Source organism: Megascapheus bottae, chromosome 12 (assembly GCF_031878675.1).
Source record: "Megascapheus bottae isolate mThoBot1 chromosome 12, mThoBot2.hap1, whole genome shotgun sequence".
In the NCBI taxonomy this organism is placed as follows: Eukaryota; Metazoa; Chordata; class Mammalia; order Rodentia; family Geomyidae; genus Megascapheus; species Megascapheus bottae.
In genome coordinates this window covers 13,469,375-13,491,821 of record NC_143520.1, presented here as the reverse complement: position 1 = coordinate 13,491,821, position 22,447 = coordinate 13,469,375, and the positions used below count along the sequence as shown (strand labels likewise).

Here is a 22,447-nt window from a genome sequence, read left to right as displayed (position 1 = left end):
TTTTTTGTCTTTTCATTTTGGTACTGAGGATCAAACCCAGGACATTGCACTTGCTAGGCAAGCACTTTGTCACTGAGCTGTATCCCAATCCTGGAATTATCAACCTTTTACCCTCCAAGTCCCACAGGATGCTGAGTAGATAAGCCAATCAAAGACGTTAAAATATGTGGTCCTTTTGGAAAGGATAGAATAACACTTGTCATTTCATTTTAGCTGATTTGTTCATTTATTCATCTGCTCACCCATTCTGCATTCATTGAATGCATACTATGTTCCATGCATGGAAGTAGGAGCATCCTCTGATATAGTACTTTCTTACAATGAATTCACATGATTGAATTTATTGTGCTTGCCCCCTGTAGACCATTCAAACTTTAAAGGTCTTCATCCTTCACACAGAGCTAAGTTTTCTTCAATCCACTCATCAGTTCTCTCATACACATCCATTCCTTAAATCCTCAGAATTTGAGACATATCCTGGTTAGTAAATAAAAATGAGAAGCTGATTATAGGAATAGCCTTCCTGGGAAAGAAAAATGTCATCTTTTTCTTGGGATATATAAGGGAGAAATGATCAGCTTCTATGCTAGACTCTTAACTATTTAAAATAAGAAAGGAGACTGTGGCCTGCACGAGGAAGCTATGATAAAGATGATGGAGTTCCAAAAGGAAATTGGACACGGTGTGACAGGAATTGTGGGACTAAAGATGAGAGGGCTGGAAAGGAATTCAGCTGGAAAGAATTGAAAGACACCACTGGTAGCATTGATTTTGACATTTATACTAACTCACTTTTGCTCTTATACCTATTTTGTTCTATCACCTTACATTTGGACACTCATTTTATCTTATGATATGGAGGTAAATAGCCAGAAAGTAGGAACTTAGCCAAGAAAAGAAATTCTAGAGCTTGCTGTTGTCACTGCCCATGAAATGCAATGTAGTTCACCAGTGTAGGTATGGCTGCAGTGCCATGATTGTTGACCATAACAAAGACCCAGAGTCATTAGGAAGAGAAGAAGGGACATAGATAAGCTGTCTTAGAACATTTTACATAGAAATATGGTGAATGCAAAGTTTCTAAATGTTTTACAACTTTGCAATAGTAGCACATTATCTCTTACCAGCTTTGCCTGAGAGATCTGAGATCAAAAGGACTATATTACTTTTGGTGTATATTTTTTCTAGTTGGATAAATTTCTTCACTTTTGTATGAAACAGACCCAGAAGGACCTTGTGAAGTGCTGTGTATGCCACCCTCATCAGCCCCATTATTAATAAATAACCCTTGCCTACTCCTCTTTCTTCTCTTCTACTTCTTTTTTTCATAAATTTTTTATTGTAATTAATAGAAGGGTTACATTATATTTGCCAGATAGAAGGTACATTAATTCACGTACATTGATATCCTTTCACATGTCTTGTTTTCCCCTTCCCTGTCCAATTTCAAATAACCAAATACAAATATATCCAATATATCAGATAACAAAGTGAGATACTGTAACAATATGATATAATCAAGGGATAGCAAAAGGAATGAGAGATAACATAGTATGTTAAGGACAACAATCACTCATTATATGGCTTTTGTTTCTATATCCTAGTGGTCCTTTCATTTAGCATCATACTATATGGCCTTATGTATCTAGGTTTTGCTCTATTGCGAATCTCTGCTAGGAGAGCCCAAGGTTTCTACTGATTATGACAAATGAGGGAAACCATTGAGCCTATGTTCCTTTGAGTCTGGCTTACTTCACTTAATAGGATTTTTTTCTAAGTCTTTCTATTTCCTTACAAATGGGGCGATGCTGTTCCTTCTGACAGCAGCATAGAATTCCATTGTGTATGAATGCCACATCTTGTTGATCCACTCATCAACTGAGTGACATCTAGGTTGGTTCCATATCTTTGCTATGGTGAATAATGCTGCAATGAACATTGTTGTGCTAGTGGATTTAGTCCAGAAGCAAGGTCAGACTAAATCTTCTCTTCTACTTCTATTTAAAAAAGCCTCATCTAAGGTTTATTCATGATCTGTTTTAGGCGTTTATAAGTTTTTGTCCTTGGCCAATATTGAGTTAACTTGGGTAATTTTTTGTTTGATATTGCATTTCTTCGAATTGTTGGGATATACTTTATGTCACTACTGAAAATGAACATTTACTGAAGCTATTCTTGAGCAGTTAGTGTAAAACTTCCTGAAGGCAGAATGCATTTGTCTTTTCACAGTTCCATGAAATATATCACCATTCCTAGAGGCCCCTCACACTTCATTAGCTCATGTGACCTCATTCACATGTATAGCACTGGAACTGAAGGTTAGCCTCATTCTGGACAAAGCATCTATTTAGGACAAAACCAATTCTGTTGATGTTCAGAAACATATTAAATGGCACAATGTCCATTTCACTACTGCTCAGTGAAAAAGAAGCAAGCAACAGAAAAAATTTAAAAGCCATAAGACATTAAGGGTAAGCACAACACAGTTCAGTTGTAGAGACAAAATGGCCAAGCTTATAACTAGGGATGATGCAGGACACTTCCACTATAAGTGTAATCAAAACCGTAAGGGAAATTTATTGACTGAAAATATAAGATGATATTCAATACATTGTTAACATGGTTATAAATTATATCATTTAAAATGACACACATACTTTCATCAGATAGACTTTTTATCTGTTGAAACACATTAGAACTTCAGGACCAGGGAGGTGTCCATTTGAATTTGACAATGAGTTATATAAAATCCTTCCGAGAGTTTATTGAGATAATTGGATAATGCATAACTGAAGACATTAGCTAATATTAATTAACAAAAGTCATAGAATAACTTTTGATTTTCTTTTTTTTTAATTTTTAGATTTGTAGCCAAACCATGTGCCATTGCCCTCAACATCCAGTCCAATGGACCACAGATTGCTCAGCCAAATGCCATTCTGGAAAAGGTCTTCACAGCCATTACGAAGGTAAGAGTGTCCTTTTCTGGGTGCTTATGGCCCTGTCTTTCCACTCAGTCTGGTGCTATCACATCTCTTTCTTTTCTCTTGAGCCACACCATGATATATTTTTAGACTGAATTGATATGAGAAGCTTTGTGAAAGTGGTCTTGATTAGATATGAATTATTCCAATCTAATGCCATGGAAATGAAGGAATACAGAGAAGAGCTGGGTGAATCTTCAAGTAAGTGAGTGGACAGAGCAGAAGAATATGAAATTGAGTATGTGTAAAAAGTCATACTGGTTGCTTACAGTATCATCCATGCATCCCAAGAGTTATGATAAGTAGACAAAAGTGAGCAATAACAATAGACTATGTTTGCAAAGAAAGAGTCACCCTATGAAGGAGTAGAATACCAGGTTAGCTCTTAGAAGTGAAGAGATAAATGAGACAAATAATCTAGTGATAGCCAATGTCCAAACCGTGAGATAGAGGAGGCACTGGGAAGGAGGGAGGAAGAAAGCCCAAGTTGATAACTCTCGAACTCAGAAATCTTTAAAGCTGCAGGAAAGGAAAGCAAACCACAGTACCTATGTGTTTCAGTTTCTCTCTCTCTTTCCTCCCTCCTTCACTTCTTTCTTTGATCCTTCCTTCCTTCTTTCCTTCATTCTTCCCTCCCTCTTTTCCCTTTCCTTCCCTCCCTCCCTTCCCAACTCCCCCTTCTTCCCTTTCCCCTTCCTCTTTCGCTCTATTCTTTCTTTCTCTTCTTTCTTCCTTTCTCTCCCTCTTTCTTTCTTTCTCCTTTTCTTCTCCCTTTTCTCTTCCAATCTTTCTTATCCCTCTTCCTGTCTTTTTTCTCCTTTTCTTTCTTTCTGCCTTTTCTTTCTTTCTTTCTGCCTTTTCTTTCTTTCTTTCTTTCTTTCTTTCTTTCTTTCTTTCTTTCTTTCGTCTGTCTTTCTTTCGTCTGTCTTTCTCTTTCTTTCTTCTTTCTTTCTTTTTTCTATCTGCCTGTCTTTCTCTTTCTCTCTCTCCCTCCCTCTCTTCTCCTTCCTTCCTTCCTTCCTTCCTTCCTTCCTTCCTTCCTTCCTTCCTTCCTTCCTGCCTCCTTCCTTCCTTCTTTCCTTCCTTTCTCTTGATACTAAAGCTTGAACTCAGTATTAACTTCCTCAACTTGCTTCCTCACAGCTGGTACTCTATCACTTGAGCCATGCCTCAAGTGATGGTGGTGGAGTCTCATAGACTTTTACTCCCTGAGCTGATCTTTCATTCAGATCTCGGCATTCTGAGTGGCTTAGGTTATAGATGTATCCATTGGCACTGTTCGTTGCTGTTCTCCCCAACCCCAAGAGGCACTGACATTTCAGCTCAGTGCTTCATAGTCACTTACCCTGCTTGACTGGATGGCATCTTGCCACTTGGTCACATTATATCTATCCCTACTCTCTCACTGTTGCAGATACTGTATGTATGTAGCCTATTTTACTATTGCCTGAGCATGAAAGAAAAAAGAGGGTAACTATAACATTCTATATATTCTGATATTAACCATTTCATTTTTCTCTTCAGTTTTCTGGATGAATTTCTCAGGCTTCTCAGCTGTGGTTTGACAGTGTTAAAATATTCCTGTTCATTTTTGGGTATTTGTGAGATTAGCTTTTGTCCTATTTGTCTCATTGTCTCACAACTATTAATTCAGATACCTAGACACTTGTTTATTTTATGGTTCTTATTCCTGCCAAAATGCTCTAGGATTTTGCTATCCTTTAAGAAAAATGTTGTTTTTCCTGGAAAAGCATAAGAAAGTATGAGGTTAAAATGTTTTTATATCTTTGCAATGAAAAAATGAAGAATGAATGAAATTTTAGGAGAAATTCTTTTAGTAATTTTGGGGGTAGAATTTAGATTGCTGAATTCCAACTTGGAACACATATGATATTTAAAGAAAAACTACTCATCAAAATTCATATTTGTCATTTAGTGTATTAATTCACTTTAATATAGTAATACTTTCTGCCTTTAAAACAGATGCATAGGGAATTATTCGATTCTTTTTTATTTTCCCCTCTCAAGTGCTAAGGATCAAATCCAGGGCCTACAAATGCTTGGCAAATGCTCTACCCCTGGTATACAATGCCCGGCTTGCCAAGGTGTATTTTAATGGTTCTGTTAACCTGATTATGGCAACTCTCAGAACAACCTCAGGCTAGGGACCACCTTGTACTTTCATGTCCCCTTCTCTTCAGCCACTGGCTGATATACTGTGCTCTGGACTGGTCATGGGTGTGGCAGAAAAATTCAGGTAAGTCCCCTCCTTTGTCTACTGGATCACTGGCCCAACCCAAGGTAGACAGATGACCTCCAAGGGCTCTGCAGCCTCTGTGCCCAGACTGCGGTACGCAAGAGGCTCACCCTTTGTGAGGAACCCACTAAACACAGTGAGGTGGCAGCCTGCCCCATCCAGAGAAATTTCAAAGAAGAATAAGCCTAGACCCAAGCAGTCCTCTTCTTGTAAATTAAGGGGGACACAAAGGAAGGTAGGTAGGTGCTGGAAACCAGGGCATTGGTGAGGCAGAGCCTATCTGGGTGGGTAGCAAGACTGTATCTAAACCAGGACTTGAGTTCCAGACATGCTCCATTGCCCCATTGGATTTCACTTGCAAAACACAGATTGCAGGCTGGGAGTTTGGCCTAGTGGTAGAGTGCTTGCCTAGCATGCACGAAGATCCAGGTTGGATTCCTTGGTACCACATACTTAGAAAAAGCCAGAAGTGGTGCTGAGGTTCAAGTGGTAGAGTTGTAGCCTTGAGAAAAATTCAAGGACAGTGCTCAGGCCCTGAGCTCAAGCCCAGGACTTGCAAAAAAAAAGAAAAAAGAAAAAAAAAACAGAAAAACACAGATTGCATTATAAATCATGTAGAATTTCATGATGGCATGAATGAAACTTTAATCCCTAACTTTGACACTTCTGAATTGTGGAGCCTTCCCTATGTCATTGCACCAGTCACCTTCCTGTCACCTATGACAGTGGCTGATATGCTAAAGCTTACTGCTTTTTTGGTGATTAATTGAAAATTAGAGTCTCACAGACTTTATTGTTCAGGCTGCCTTCAAACTATGATACTCAGATACTGAGTAGCTAGGATTGCAAGCATGAGCCACCCACACCAGGTCTGTGCTTGTAAAACTGAAGTACTATTTTTCACACCTCCTAGCCTTTGGCACGTTTCTTAGCCTTCATAGACTGATAAATCTCATTTGCAATCATCTTTGAATAACTTTCTCACAGCTTTGCTGAGGGTTATGCAAATCTTTCAGCAAATGGCATGGTGCCAGTTTGGGAAGCATTATATTTCTATAGATTCTGATTCCATATTTGGGATGATACCAAAGAATTCAAAATTATGATTTATCAGACTGTACCAAATAAACAGACTTATTATTTCTATTACATGAATATTTGTTGATTGCCCATTTACTGTTTATATTCTGAGTTATCTGGATCTATCTCTATCATCTATCTAATTTTGAGGATTCTTTTGACTAGCATATATCTATGAAACCAACTACTTTACTTTTCTAATCAAAGAAGTTCTAAAGCTGTGAGATTCAGAATATATGGTATCTATAAAACCAGTTTTCATGGCCCAAGGAAATTATAATTCATGTTTGGTTCAATAGATTATACTTAAAAATTATAACCAGATTCTCTGCAATTTGCTCTTCCCTCATTCTCTTCTTTTTTTGAGGAGCCTATTAAATCATTGTTGTTAGCGAACTAAAATATTACTGTAAAGGTCTCTGAGTTTTTAATACATTTAAACTCTAGAACTAAAAGAGAAAGAAATGGGAGAACTGGTGAGAGAACAGAATATTAACCAATGTCAACATTATGTTCTATAAGGTAGAGATGATATACCTAACTTAATTAAAGAGGAAGGGGGAAAAATTGGGAAATTCACTTGAGTAGAATCTCCACCGTTTAGGAGGGATTTTATCACTTATGGCTAGGAAATCAAACAGAAGTGTATTTAACAGTGGAAGAGCAAGAAAAATAATGTTATTTACAAGTACAAAGTTGCAGAGGAGAAGAAAGGAAGAGGAAATAATGTTATTTTAAGATATTGCCTATATGAGATTGAATTGGCAAGTGGATAAGAAAAGATAAAGAATCCTAAAAATCAGAAGGAAAGCCAAAACGCTTACTTTTTAAACATTACATATTCAGGAGGTATTAATTGAATTCCACTATAGTCTAAGTGCTGGTAAAAAAAAAAGGATCTTTGAAAATTTGTTTATGGAGCTTACATTTCAGTAATATTCTATTACCTATCATATGCCTGGGAAGTTAAAGCAATTGCTTGGTAAGTTACCTCATAAAATTTTGGTACAAAATTAGGAACTAGGCTAGGCACTGGTGGCTTATACCCGTAATCCTAGCCACTCAAGAGGCTGAGACTTAAGCATTGCAGTTCAAAGCCAGCCCGGGCACGAAAGTCTGTGAGACTCTTATCTATTTCCAATTAACAACCAGAAAACCAGAAGTAACGCTGTGTCTTAAAGGGGTAGAGTGCTAGCCTTGATCTGAAGAGCTCAGCACCTGGGCCGAGAGTTCAAGCCCCATGATTGACTGACTAAATAAATAAATAAAAAGTGCAAACAATGTATTTCTTATATATACATAGAAACAGCAAGCAGTTTACAGATTTTAAGAAAGTATTTTTTTTACAGTGGGAACCATAAGGAATAATATCCCTTGTAGTAAATATAATGACTATGTTCACGAACTATATAAAGAAAAATGTAAACACACTTGAATGACAGAAGACAAATTAAATGAAAATGTTAGTTCATCCTATATCAATTTAAGAAATTGATATGATCTTAGTTTTCAAAGCACCCAAGCTTGTTTGGTTGACAATTTTCTATTTTGAATGTAGATTAGTTGATTTTAAAGTTTACATAAAAACTAAACACTTCCCTTGGGTACAATGGTTCCCACCTGTAATCCTAGATACTCAAAGTCTGACATTTGTAGGATCAATACCAGCCCAATTTCAATAGGCTCTGTCTTAAAAGTAACCAGCAAAACACCAGGGCTAAAGCTATGACTCAAGTGGCAAAATGCCCAAATGCCAAGCAAGAGACCTGGAGTTCAAACCCCAGTACTTCTCCCACCCTCAAAAAGAAGGATAAACACTTCTAAGTAAACAAATGACATAGTGCACATTGCTGTCATACGACTTAATTGGCCTTATTATTGGGGAAAGATGAAAGATAACCATATGGGAGAAAATTGGAGTCATGCTTCAAGAGGCTACCAGCATATATTCCAAAGACACTCGAGATGGACGTGCCAAGTATCAGTGCCTCATGCCATTAACCCTGGCTACTTCAGAGGCTACTATCTAAGAAACACAGTTCAAATTCAGCCTGGCCAGACATGACTGGGGTGGTGGTGTGCCCGCCATAAGCAAAAAAAGCCAAGTAAGAATAAAAGGCTCTGGATTCAAGTTCTCGAATTGGAGGGGGAGGAGATTTGATTGTATTGAAACCTGAACTATGGTAAGGGAAAATCTAGGAGAATTTTCAGCATTTAGAGTACAGAGGGTTTTACTAATTACAAATCAACATTTGCAAACTATTTCAGGAAAGATAGACAAATTCAATTATATTCATATATATTTTATGGTACTAGGATTTGAACTCAGGGCCTTTGTAGGCAGCAATTATTCTAACACTTTGGTCATGCCACAATCTTTTTGCTACAATTATTTTTCTGGCTTTGAATCATGATTCTCAGATCTCAGCCCCCTGAGTAGCTAGGATTTCAGGCCTAAGCCACTGGTACCCAGCAACAATCCTTATTTTTTATTTTTTTATTTTTTTCATGTATTTTTTATTATAATTAATTGTAATTACATTCACCAGATGGAAGGTGCATTACTTCACATACCAATCCTTATTTTTTATAGATGAAAAGACTAAGGGCCAGAGAGATCAGAGTAATGAGGAATTGAACTGCCACTTGTCTCAGAGCCATCTGTCTCCCTATCAAGTTTCCTTCTGCAAGTAATGTGTAGTGTAGTGTCAGTAAAAAGGTGGATGAATGAGATGGTCAAAAGAGAGGGTAATAAAGGAGATATACACACATATATATATATATAAATAAACTCAAACAGGGTATCATACATGTGAAGATATTACATACACATAGGAAAAAATCATGAAGCCCATCAAAAACATACAAAAAGAAAAAAAAGGGGAGATGACCAAGAAAAGGAAGAGGAGGCAAGAGGAGGATGAGAAAGCATTTTTGGTACTAGAAATGGTACATTCAGCTTAAGTGAGGCATTAAGGATCTTTCCATGGTTTCTGTCTGTCCTACATTATTTTAGTAGATAACAAGTTGGTACCACAATTGTGTTCCTAGAATATGTGATTTTTTTTTTTTTACTTGAGGCCAAGATGGCAGATTTTCCTTTACCACATTTCCTTCCTTGGAAATTTAGCTCATGGCCCTGCCTCAGCCAGTAGACTGCGCCATCAAGTCGTGGTTGTCTCTGAGGTAAGACCTCACTGATGAGGAGAAGTGCAGGCATCCGAGCCACACTCAGACATTTCTGATGCAAATTTATGTCCATGCTGCCAATGACACTAGATCTCAGCAGTAGATGTCCCCAGAAGAAAAAAAAAAACCAGCAACACACAAAGGCAGATCTATTGGGGAAAAATAAAACGGGATTGAGATATGATTGTTCTGGTATCTTGTCTCAGCATCCAGATGAGAAAAGGTTGGAAGGCCTTTCCAAGCAACTGGACTGGGATGTTCGAAGCATTCAGCGCTGGTTTCGACAGAGACGCAACCAGGAGAAGCCCAGCATTCTGACAAAGTTCTGTGAGAGCATGTAAGTTTTGCTCCTTTTTTCCATCCTTCTTTTTTTAATACCTGCCTCAGTATCCATTTATTCTTGAGGTAAATGATAACAGATCCACATAACTTCCTATTTCCCACATGCTATTTGGTGGGGAACTGGTTCTGGGGAAAACTAGAGGATTATAAGAATTGGGGATTTCTTGTTGGAATACAGTGGAAACACACTTCTTAATGGAACTCTGACCAAATAGATTCCAGAAGACTATCATGATATTTTCAACCAGTCATGTTGGAAGTACAGCATTAAAAGTCATTCATTTTATAGATTCCAGTTGCTGAAATTTTCATAGAATTTTTCAAGACTTTTTTCTTATGAAGAAAAAACACTTACAGTTCCATAAGTAAGGTAATGAGTGTATTTCATTTTTTTTTTTTTTGCCATTTCTGGGGCTTTAACTAAGGGCCTGAGCACTGTTCTTGGGTTTTCTCAAGGCTAGGGCTCTACCACTTGAGCCACAGCACCACTTCCAGCTTTTTCTGTGTATGTGGTACCGAGGAATTGAATCCAGGGTTTAAAGCATGCTAGGCAAGCACTCTACCACTAGGCCATGTTCCCAGCCCTGAGTGTATTTCTTTTAGAACAGTGTTACCCTCTCCTGCATTTTCCACAGCTCCCTTCCCACAAATCTTCTCTCGCACCAAGACCTTTTTTGTTTTTTCCACTGACAGAAAATAAGATCTTAGGGTAAATGATCAGATGGTCATAACCAGATCCTACATTCTTGGAATTTGGGAAATCTTAAATTTGCATTCTGTTCCTGGGTGTGAAGAAATGAGGCTTTGCCTGAAGTAAGGGTTACAATGAAGGTCTATTCTGTTTCCAGTGTGAGTTCAGTAGCATATAGTATATTTCATAAAGCTGTCAAATCTAATGAAAGCCCCACAGAGAAATCTTCTAACTCAGTAATGTCTTCAGATCGAGCCACTCGATGCACCCAGAGACATCAGACAAGGAAATGTGAAAGCATGGAGCGCAGCTCTAGTAAAGGGAAGAGAGACCTGAAAATCTAGGTCCATTTGTTCTGCATCTTTTGGAGCATGACTGCTCCTTTGTCAACCATTTTTTCTTTTATGAGCTTTGTTCATATATCAGATTATTTAAACAGTGGTACTCTCAGTGTAGCAGGCTGTTTGGGGTTAGCTTTCTTTCAGTTAGGCCAAAAAAATGTATTCCTCCAATTATAATCTAACTTTAGAGGAAATTTTAATGATGTAGGAGAATGAATGGGAAGCAGAATAATATCCCCAATTTCCATGATTGGATAACTCTGGAGAGAATAAATGGGCTCTCAGGAGGACAGAATATTTATAAAATCTACAGAAACACCTAAATGATACAATCTACAAAGCCATCCTATAATTAAACTCGGGGGCTGTTTATGGGAGGATTGGGGCACCTAGGCTTCTGATAAATAGCTGTATTTCCCCTGACCTGACCTTTCCACATATATAGAGGACTGGACTCCATCATGAAGTCATGGTTCAGGTAGGAGTGAAACTGCTCTTTGGCATGCACACATATTTTTTTTTCCAAATACCAATATGCGTTGGCATCTGCTATCTAGGGATCTTTGTGGAATGTAAATTGTGATTTACTTGGTCTGAGAGGGTAAGTGGGGTTCCGCATTTGTAACAAGTTTATAGATGATACTGATGATGCTAGTTCCTGAACATGATGAATAGCAAGGACCAAATGATAAATGTCGACATCTTTTCCTTAGATTTCCCTGAGCGTTCTATATGTACCCCCAGTGAATAAAATAGTCACACTGCAGTCTTAAATAAGATACTCACAATACGGTCAATTAAAAATATTGCTAAATGACCACTAGAAGCATGGCAATTTGAAGGAAATGAGATGGGTCAGTACATAAAGTATGCATTATGACTTCCTCCACAAGAGGCCTATTTATACCAATGTTAGGAGTGTATTGTCCTAATAGCAAGTGGGTACATAGGTATTAAACAATGATGAAATACATTTTATGAAATAATTAGTGTGGACCAATAGTAACTAAAGATTAAAAAAAAAAACTTCTGTGGGTTGGGCTTGCTTGCCAACTCCTATGGCCTGTTTCAGTTCTGCTGCACAAGACAGTATTGATGAGCTCTTGCTTGATGCTCTCTTCTTCCTTGGCTTCTGGTTAGCAGTTGAGTCTTTCATCTTACCAAGGACTTCTGTTTTCATCATTTATTCTGTATTTCTCCTGAAGTCTTTTATGTACTACTTCCCTAGACTTACTCTTTAGTCTCTTACTTTCGACTTCTCATTCTTTATGCAGAAACTGTTTTCTCTCATCATCTCCATCCAATGCTGATGTTCCTTCTAAGGTATAGTTTTACTCTCGGCAACTCCAAGTTACTTCCACTCCTCTTTTCTTACTGGTCATGTGCAGAAACTCCAGCAATCAGCCACCGAGTTCCATGAATTCTTTGTAAATATACAGCTAGAGATGTTAGCAGATGGCTGCTATTCAGAAACATTAACATTAAATTATAAAGCAGGGAATACACAAATTAGACTTAAGGATACAAGACCAAAGCATAAGAAATCTGTAGTTTGTCTGCTATGTGAGTCATTTTTACAAATATAGACTCCCTTTGCAGGCATTGTCTTTCATCTTTCATCAATGTAGAATATTACCAGTATTCGTGCCAAAAATGTGTATATGCATTTGCTAACATCTCTAGATTTGGCACCTCTATTTAATGCAGATGGATGGAGTAGAAGTTGTTCAGCAAGTGATGTGCAGAAACATCAATGTGATCTTTTTTCCCTCTTACTGGATGTCAGTCCTTCACAGCTGTGTCAGTTTTGATGACTATTTTTTCCAGCAGAATTTATACTTATTGGCAACTGAAATGGGAAGTTTGAAGAGTGAGAGAGACATCACGTGAAATGTTTCAGGAGAATTTGATTCAGAATGGAAGTCAGTGCTGGTTGGGTCAACCTGAAGCTGTACCATCCTTCTTCCACAATAAGTACTATCTGCCGTAAGAAGAATCAGGATGAAACCGAAATAAACAGATCTATGGTAGCAAGATAAATGACTCCCTTGACACCTGTACTCATTTATTTTGAGGATGATGCATCATGTTTATAACAAATGCCAGGGGGTAATTATTCTATATGGCTTTCATTGAGCCATTTCCAATTGATTGTGAGAAAGAATCACCCATGTGGGGAAGATTATTCATGTATCACAGATTAGTACCAATTTATTTGAACTAGAATTTATATGTTAATGAACTTATGAAGCCTTATATTAAATAAGATAAAATACTCCAATTTCCTTGCTTTGGAAATTCCATTTCAGAGTTGCTACGGATTAAAACTACCCTTTTTAGGATACTTCTCACCAATACTGGAGGCTTTTGAAACTGTGACCTTCCTTCTGCAATGCAAACTTAGGATTTTTTAAATTTGTGATTCTATTAGATCCAGGATAGCTCACTAGTGATAAATGAGTGTCTGAACCAATAGGTTCATTTCACCAGCTGACTATCTTTGAATTAAGTGAATGGTTTTGCTTTGATAACCAGTGCTATTTTTTGACTCTAGTAAGGGAGAAAAGCCTAATAATGGGTAGAAGAACAGTAGTGGATTGTACTGGAAATGAGTAGCCATATGTCTCAAGTCCCTATATTTCAGAGTAAAATTACGTAAGGAATACCTTCACCAAGTTTTCATGCTTATGTCTCCTTGTTTGACAAAAACCAAAAAAAAATATTTGTGAATTGTTTCCTTTCAGGATAAACAAAGTTTTGTCAGAAAGAAAACTCAGCTGTGATGTTCTCAATCAGACCAGGAGATGAATATTATGTACACAATTTACTAATAAAATGTCCCTGAAGATAGGTATAGTTGTGATGTGGGGAGTAAGAAAGTATCACCTTCTAGAACCATGTAACATCTTCCTTTATTACAAGAATGATATATGTAATATCTGCATTTTTTAGATGCAGATGTTGTTGGGAGGGAATATAAAATAAGGGGAAGGCTGTATCTTTGTTCTTAAAAAGCACAGGACTAATCTGTGTGGTGTGTATGATCATGGTGACAGTGATTGATTTTTCTATTTACACAGACGAGTCCCTGAACAGTTGGACACCTGCTTCCATTGAGATTATATAGTTAAAACACTCGGCATTGTTCAATGAATGTCTTAGAGTTTAAGACTGCTATTTTAAATGCTTTAAAAGTCAGTAGGCTATTTTTAACTTTCAGGCAGAGGGCAGCACACTTTCCTATAAAAAAAAAAATCTTGCAAGTGGGGCTGGGAGTTTGGCCTATTGGTGGAGTACTTGCTTAACATGCATGAAGACCCAGGTTTTGATTCCTCAGTACCACATGCATAGAAAAAGCTGGAGGCTCAAGTGGTAGAGCTCTAGCCTTGAGAAAGTCCAAGGACAGTGCTCAGACCCTGAGCTCAAACCCAGAACTAGCAAAAAACAATATTGGGAGTAACATTTTTAGATCATGATATAATTTGCTTCAATTATAACTCTTTCATTACAGTTCAGAAGTGGTTGGAGATGATGCAAATGTGTGTAGCTAGGTTCCAAGAACACTTTTTTTTTTTGCAGTCCTGGGTTTGAGCTCAGCTTTTTTTATGGATATTGTAATTTGAATATGTCATTTTCAAATGATGGAGTATTTATTCTTTGAAAAAGTTCAATCAATAAAAGATGCAGAAACTCTTCTTAAATAGTGGGCGGTTAAAAAGCTTGTGAGCCATACGTACCTGAACCCTGCCTTAGAATTGCAATACTATCAGTTATTTCTTCACAGTTCTAAGAAACAGAATGTGGTGGCTTTGTGCCAGCACAGTTAGCCACTTTACAGAAATTTTCTGTGCATTAGAGACACTAGAACAAATCTGAACTTGAAAGCCAGTCCAGTATTCCTATACATAGATTCTTGAGGGTGGGCAGTTTCTCTATTCCAACTTCGTCCCCTCTGAATTTGTCATTTATCCCCCATGAGGCATCAATTCCAAACAAAAATTCTAAAGACTGATGAGCTGGACTGTGAAGCCTCTCTATTCATTGGCCTTGCTTCTTCTTCTATTCCAGACCTACCATCTGTGGCAAGTGAACTCTGTTTTTTTTCCATTTAGAGCAAGCCCCTCACATTCCTGATGCCATATGGCTAAGCCTCTCACTCCAGTGTAATAACTAATTAAAGAAAATGGTTTTTGCTAAAAATATCAGGCAGGTCATACTTGGTTGAGCTGCCTGCATGCTATGTACTTCTTTGTTCTGCTTCAATCTGAATGGTCAGTTATTTTTTTTGTTAGATCCTAAAGGCTTTTTTACAACAAAGAGTTGGGTGGTAGTAATGAAGAGTAGCTGAATTTCTTAAGGACTAATATTCATAATTAACATTTGATTGTCATTTTCTGAACTGATGATATTATTTCTGTTTTTTAAACTTATTTTAAAAAGCTAGGAGTTTGTGATTTTTGAGTGGTCATGCAAACCACTGTAGTTGATTAGGCTAGTAAAGAGTGTGTTAAAGTATGTGTAATATTCATAAAATTTTGGAGAAAATTACTCCAAAGCCTACTGTCTGGAAATAAATGCTTGTTTATAATTTAATATGGTCATATTTCATAATAGATGTCCACACAAATACATGCAGGATTGTGTATCTATAGTATTTTCCTGAGTTATTGTTCTAGATTCTCCTTCATATAAAGTGGCTATGTTTCGTCTTCATATAAAGTGGTTGTGTTTCATCTTCAGCATCTATAAAGCATCTACTCCTGAGTAACACTATGCTAGCTGTGTTCAGTGTGACATTTCCATCCTCAAACACTACCACAGCATGCAAACTTGCTTAACAAAACAAAAATGGGGCTTGTAAGAAGAGAACTCTTTAAGGCTAAATGTTTTGGAAACTTTATCAATGACACACTGAAAAGAAATAGGAAAGCCGAGATGTATCATATTCATAAATTGACACATTATATTGAAACTCTTTTGCAAAATGACTTAGTCATAAGGGGTATCAATGTTCAAGAAGTAATGTACCCACTACCTGACAAATGTAATTGTAACCCCTTTACATATCACCCCTACAATAAAATACAATTATTAAAATTTTAAAAATTAAAAAGTTTCCCAGTTTTACACATGTTAACTGGAAAAGAAATACATAAATGCTATTATGAATATGGTACTTTCCCTTTAAAAAGGCCTGAGATTCAAAGTTTAAGGTTAAACTATTGTCTGCCTGGATTGCCATAACAAAATGTTTATAATATTATGGTGCTAAACAATAGAATTTATTTCCTCATGATTCTAGAGCCTGGAAGTCTGAGATCAAGATGTCTATGGGGTTTATTTCTCCAAAGGCCTCCTTCCTTGTGTATCATCCCTAATGTTCCTTCCTGTTCTTTTTTTTGGGGGGGGGGACCATTTTCACTTTTTTTTTTACTGACATCTGAAGAAGTATCAAAATAAATGTGAATATTGTCATATAATAAAATCAGTAAGATTGTCTTCAGACTTAGGCTACAGAAATTTGTCTTGCAAAGAAAGAAGATTTTTATAATGTTTTGTTAGAACTTTACATCAGTATATAATTGTGTGATTAAGTAATTACGATTATTTTGTTGCATTAGTTAGAAGAACTAGCTATCTTGGAGGAAATACTAAGAAGTGGTAAATGTTAGAAATGATCAGAAATCTAAAAAGTTATGTCACCTTATCCTTCCTGTTCATATAAGGACACCGATTATATTGGATTAGGGTTCTATCCTTATGAGTGTATTTAACCACTATTACCTCCTTAAGCGCTCTATTCCAAATGTACTCACCTTGGGAGGTAGGACTTCAACACAAATTTTGGAGGCAATTCAGTTCATCACAATGTTAAGTTGCAGATTCTGAGTGACTGTGAGGTGGTGGAAGAAGAAACAACAATTTAATCAATGTTGTAACACCAGCTGGGTATAACCCACAACGAGAAGGGGTGGGGAGATAGCAGGGGGTGGGTATGTATTCTTCAGCCACTGAGGTCTACCCAGTGCAATTTTCCCACTTACCCAGTATTTCTGGCACACAGATACGCACCTTCAATCTGGCAAATATAATGTAATCCTTCTATTAATTACAATAAAAATATATGAAAAAAGTAAATATAAAATTCCTATCATGTTCACATTGAAAGACATTCATGTTTTTACAACAAGCCTTATGGTAGGACTGTCTGTGCAGTCCAGTGCTGAAGGAGTGTGGATTGTTTGACATCCTGAGCCTTGGCTTATTTTAAATTCCAGTTCATTTTTTATATAAAAATGAATTGTTATTATAAAGGTGATCTACAGAGGGATTGCATTTACATAAGTCTGGTAAAAAGTACATTTCTTTTTGGACAATGCCACCCTTGTAATTTGAACTCAGGTCTTATATTCTTGCTTGACTTTTTACTCAAGATTTGTCACTACCATTTGAGCTATTTCTCCAGTCTTAGCTTCTTTGGTTAGAAAATGGCATATTAATAGTGACTACTTCCAGGACTGTCATGGAGGCAAATTTGTTCATATGCCTAGAGAGGTGACCTGCACCTGGATGCATATTAAGTGTTGGTTGCTTTGGGCACTGCCCTTCGCCTTTCCTTCCTCAATTTGGTGTGAAATGAACAGCAAGCAGCAAGCAGCAAGTAGCTATTTGGGACTCACAACCTAGTGCAGCCAGTGGGGCTCCTCAGATCCAAAAATCACCTCGCCTAGAAAACAGAGACTTGATATTTGGGGGCGGAGAGAGCAATGGAGATGTAAGAAAAGCAGTTTTCCAATGTAGAATGAAGCTCTCTTAATCGATGGAATCCCAGGATAACTGACTTGGGTATCACACACCCACACATGTGAGAAAAAGATGCAAAACTGATGTGAGTTCCAAGCGTGCCGCGAAGTGAGAGACGTGGAGGAGCACAGGTGTCCTACATCAGTAGGGAGCAGTGCCTGCTGTGTCTGTGGGAGCCAGGACCTTGGAAGCTCCACAGGACAAATGTCAGAACACACAGCGTATGTCTTTGACCCGAAGAGATTTAAAGTCTGCTCAGGAGATTCTGAGAGGACCCAGCTTGCCTCCAACAGGAGGAGGGAGGAACAAAGCCTGGCCCCTGCTGGGGCTGGCCTCAGCAAAGGCTCCCCTCCTAAGGTGAGGACAGTCTGATCAGTCTTAGGAAGTCAGCATGGGTCCTGGGGACAGGCATTGCTGTTAAATGTGATGGTTGCTGGTGCTAGGGGACGAGGAAGCAGTGGACCTTGAGTATATGTAAGCATAGCAATCAAATATACCTGGTTAATGTTTTGGCTCCAGTTATTTTAGCCTTCATGAGTAAATTGGTTTTGCCAGATGCCTCTTGTGCAACAGCAGCCTCTACTCACAGGATCATCCAGGAATTGAGGGAGAAAGAGCAAAGCTACTTTGCCAGGCATTGGCTCCTTGCAGCTGTGCTCACGAGGCTGAGTAAGCACAAAGCTCTGACCTTGTGGGGCTCACAAGAAGGATTCGTTCTATTTATTAGCAAATGTCTGTTCAACATTTTAGCTAGGGGGCCATATTTGTAATTCTTATGTGAAGTGGATGTTTCCTGATGTTACTTCCATGTTGGCCCAGTCACAGCTTGCTCTGAGTCTTGGCCTTGTGGGTTTATCATTTAAAAAAACCATGTTTTTGTTGTAGAGAAGGAGGGGCTTTTTGCTCCTTTTCGGCACCCTCTCAGCTTTCCCTTTGTGCATCTCCTCTTTCATCTCCTCTTTCAGTATTCCTCTCCACTGAGCATTAGTACCAATCTCCACTCACCCAGGGTAGGTGCTTTCTTAGGGCTCACATCCACCTGTCCCAGAGCTGATATTTTCTTCTCCAGTCAAAATGGTTGGTTTCTTTCTAGCTATTCTTCCTCCGTGACTTGCTCCTGGCCACATTTCTGTGCAAGGAATCCTTAACCATTGCTCATTTGACTGTGATTGTCTTCCAAGTTGGCCTCTGCTTGTGACTCCTGAGCTTGAAATATCATACCTAGTCACATCTAGAGTGGATGTGATGGTGTGTAACACAGTAGAGTCCTCCCCTGGGAGGACTTGAGCCGAGTCTGGATAGACCTTGGGAAGTAGTTCTTGGAGTCTTACCCCTAGGCCTCCCCAAATCTAAATAATAAGTCCTCCGTGTGCTAAGGAATTTAATTTTTTTTAAAAAAAAGAGAGAGTAAGGCCAACTACTTTCATTTTTAGTGCAGGAATTGCTGCTGACTTTGCCTATATGGCTTCTGTCATTTGGTAGAATTAAAGTATTTTAGAAAATCATTCTAACTTGGCTACTGTTCATTGTGCATGTACAGAATCTTGGCAGTTGTGCCCTATTGGAAGGTGTTCTTGGGGCTCAGTTATGTAGAGAAGTTAGTGACATTGTTCTGCAGAGGGAGGCAGTTAGTGCTGCACCATGAACGATCCATTCACAGTTAACAGAGTTGCATTAAAGGTTCGTTCTTCAAGGTTTGACTAATTTCCATACTCCCTCATTTAGCCCCCAATGTAATAAACTTACATGTTTTCAGATTTCATTTAATTATATGAGAAAGGTTTTTCTGGATGTGGAGAGAGGTGGGATGAAGAGGGAGGAAAGAGGTGCTTTCTGAGGTTGTGTCCTATTCAGATGTGGTGAAGATGCTGCTACATATAAACAGCATCCCTAAACAGGGTAGCTACTTTCTTGAGACTCTACTTCCAAAATAATCAGCATAAAGCAGGGGGGAGTGAGGTACCGGTAGCTATTCAGGAGGCTGAGACCATAGTTCAAAATCAACCCAGGCATGGTAGTCCGTGAGACTCTTATTTCCCATTAACCACTAGAAAACTGGAAATGGCTCTGTGGCTCAAGGTTTTAGAGTGCTAGGCTTGAGCTGAAGAGCTCAGAGACAGTGCACACGCCCAGAGTTCAAGCCCCACAACCAAAAAAAAAAAAAAAAAGAAAAAGGCAGGGGTGGATGTGTGACTTAGTTGGTAAGAGCAAAAAGCAAGCACCTTCACCCTGATTCAAATTCTGATTCTGAAAAACAGAAAGAAAGGAAAAGAGAAAACAAGAGAGGGGGGTGGGAGGGAGAGGGAGAGGAATGAGAATGGGTTTGTATTACCATTGCCTCATACTAATGTATAACTGAGTTTGAAATCTTGCTGATTTTGTTGTTGTTGTTAAGAAATATCTTTTTTGCTGAACAGAAAGATCACTAATGGACATAACCAGTAGCTTTGACTAGGCACCTCTGTGTTTATCTTGTCTTCATACAGTGCATAGAATTGGCATGGTACCTTTTCCCCATACTCCATGCTCTAAACAGGCCCAAACTAAACAAACATGGGTCACAGAATTAAAATCAAAGGCAAATTATCACCTTGTTATTAGATATAGTTGCTGTGTCATATTTTACAAGAAACAAAACAAAGTATGTGACCCACATTGGCTGTTCATATGCTATTAACTCAGCCCCTTACCATGAAGGCCTGATATTAAAACAAACAAATGAACAACAAACAAAAAGCAAAACCAGGACAAACAGTTAAGAAGTAGAAATGTCCTTGTATATTTCTACTTTCAAGAAAAGAACTGAAAGCAGGACTGGCCCAGAAAATCCAAAACAAGCAGGCATACATACTCAGGACTTAATTCACTTCAGTTTCCCAAATGATTACATAGGATTATTTATGTGGCAGGGGCTTGGCACAGGGGGATTTAAAGATAAAAAGGACAAAGTCACTATTCTCTAATGCTCACCATGTAGGAGAGGACTCAGACCCAATAAACTAGACAGGGGCTACAGCAGCATCTACCTCGCACAGAAACAAGTTGTCCCCATGTTCTACTGAATGCTTGTGAACCCAAATCTGAGAACAGCAATCTAAAAATTCGTTATAGAGCTTCTTATGAATGTACTATATAATGAATTTGGGAGACAAGACGAATATTGAAGCATATAGACACATGGTACTATGTCCAAAATTATATAACTTTGTCTTTTAGAAAACAGTATTTATCTAGTGACATCTTGCCATCGTAAATGACCATTTTGTGATAGGATTCTTCCAGACCCACCTACAAGTGAGAAATAGACCATTAAGTCTCACTGTATTTGTTATTGTTTTGGGTTTTAGGAACCGCCCTGAGCTTTGTTTATTATATAGGAATTTGGTGGCCTTGATGAACAAAACTAGCTTTCATTTTTTTTAGTTCTTTCTTTCCATGTGGCCAGGATTGGGGTGAGGACAGGACCCGGTGAGGAATCAAAGGGGAGGAGCAGATAGTTGTGCCTTTGCTACGTGTCAAGTCCAACCTAGCATTCTAAAGAAAGGGAGAAATGGTTCACCAAATGAAAATTTGGTATATACCATTCTCTTTTCCTTTTTATTTTTTAAAGATAAAAGCTTCTTGGACATTGAGGTATAAACATGGTTTTCTGGCTTTCTGGCCTTAATTATTTACTGGTCTTCATAGCAGGATATGTCCCTTGTAGTAGAATAAGGATGTGTCATAGAGTGACCCAGACCTGCAGGGGACCATCTCTTCCTGCCTGTTTCTATCATTTACCAGTTTGCTCAGCATCAGTGTCTTGAAAGCTCACCTGGGTTGAAATAATAGGTCCGATTCAAAATGGGATCTTAGAGTCATTCTAAACATGTAAACAATTGGGTTTTGCAAACACTTAATAAAAGTTAGCTAAGCACTGTAAACATCACCCAAAGGACCTCACTAGGCGAACTCTTTTGGAACAAAGTTTAGCTTTTGGTAAATATTCATGAAGATGTATTAGTAATGGAATTTTCTACGATAGTTTCTTCCTGTCAGCCTTTGCACATGCTGTCCCCTAGCCTAGATATTCTTTCCTCTGCCTCATCCATGTGACAAATACCTGGCTCTCCTACAAAAATTCAGAAAACAGGCTGGAGGCATGGGTCAAGTGATAAAGCATCTCACAAGTGACAGACTCTGAGTTCACTCATACTATTTTCAAAACCACAACCACAACAATAATAATTATGGTCATATTTATAACAATAGATTCCATTCAATATGCAAGCTATTTGCTGAGTGATTTCTTTATGCTGGGAACAGTGTTTAATCTAGAGAGGAACAGACCCAGAGACAAATCACTACGACCTGGGGGGTCTTCACATCCTCTATGAAGCAGGCACTGTACATTCATTCTACAACTGACAATTTTCTTCTCTGTGTAATACTTTTTGAGGTATTCACAACAATTCACTCTCTTGCTTCTATTTCTTTTATCTCCTGATTGTAAATTTGTTCAAGGAATGAGTCCTGTCATATCTTTCATGACTGACCTTGGACAAAACAAGTGTTTTCAGAACAGGCAAGGAAATGTAGGAATACAGTTTTCAGGCCAATAACCTTTCAGAAATTAGTTACCACATTTTTGCTTCATTTATTTTGAGTGCTTACCATGTGCCAAGCAGTCATAGAAGTACATGGACTATGGTTTAAGTATCACTGGTACAGGAGGCAGAAGGCCAATCAGTAGAACATTGGGTCATCAGTTTTCTCAAAA

At 38.1% G+C, this 22,447-nt stretch overlaps 1 protein-coding gene across 2 annotated transcripts in view; it reads left to right on the top strand.

Moving 5' to 3' along the window:
- Positions 1–22,447, top strand: part of Cers6 (ceramide synthase 6) — a 246,672-nt gene that overhangs the window by 64,891 nt on the left and 159,334 nt on the right. For both annotated transcript variants that reach the window (XM_090342703.1, XM_090342702.1), the window contains exons 2-3: positions 2,864–2,969; positions 9,717–9,847. In XM_090342703.1, the coding sequence (XP_090198829.1) occupies positions 2,864–2,969; positions 9,717–9,847 (237 nt within the window). The remainder of the gene's footprint in view (positions 1–2,863; positions 2,970–9,716; positions 9,848–22,447) is intronic.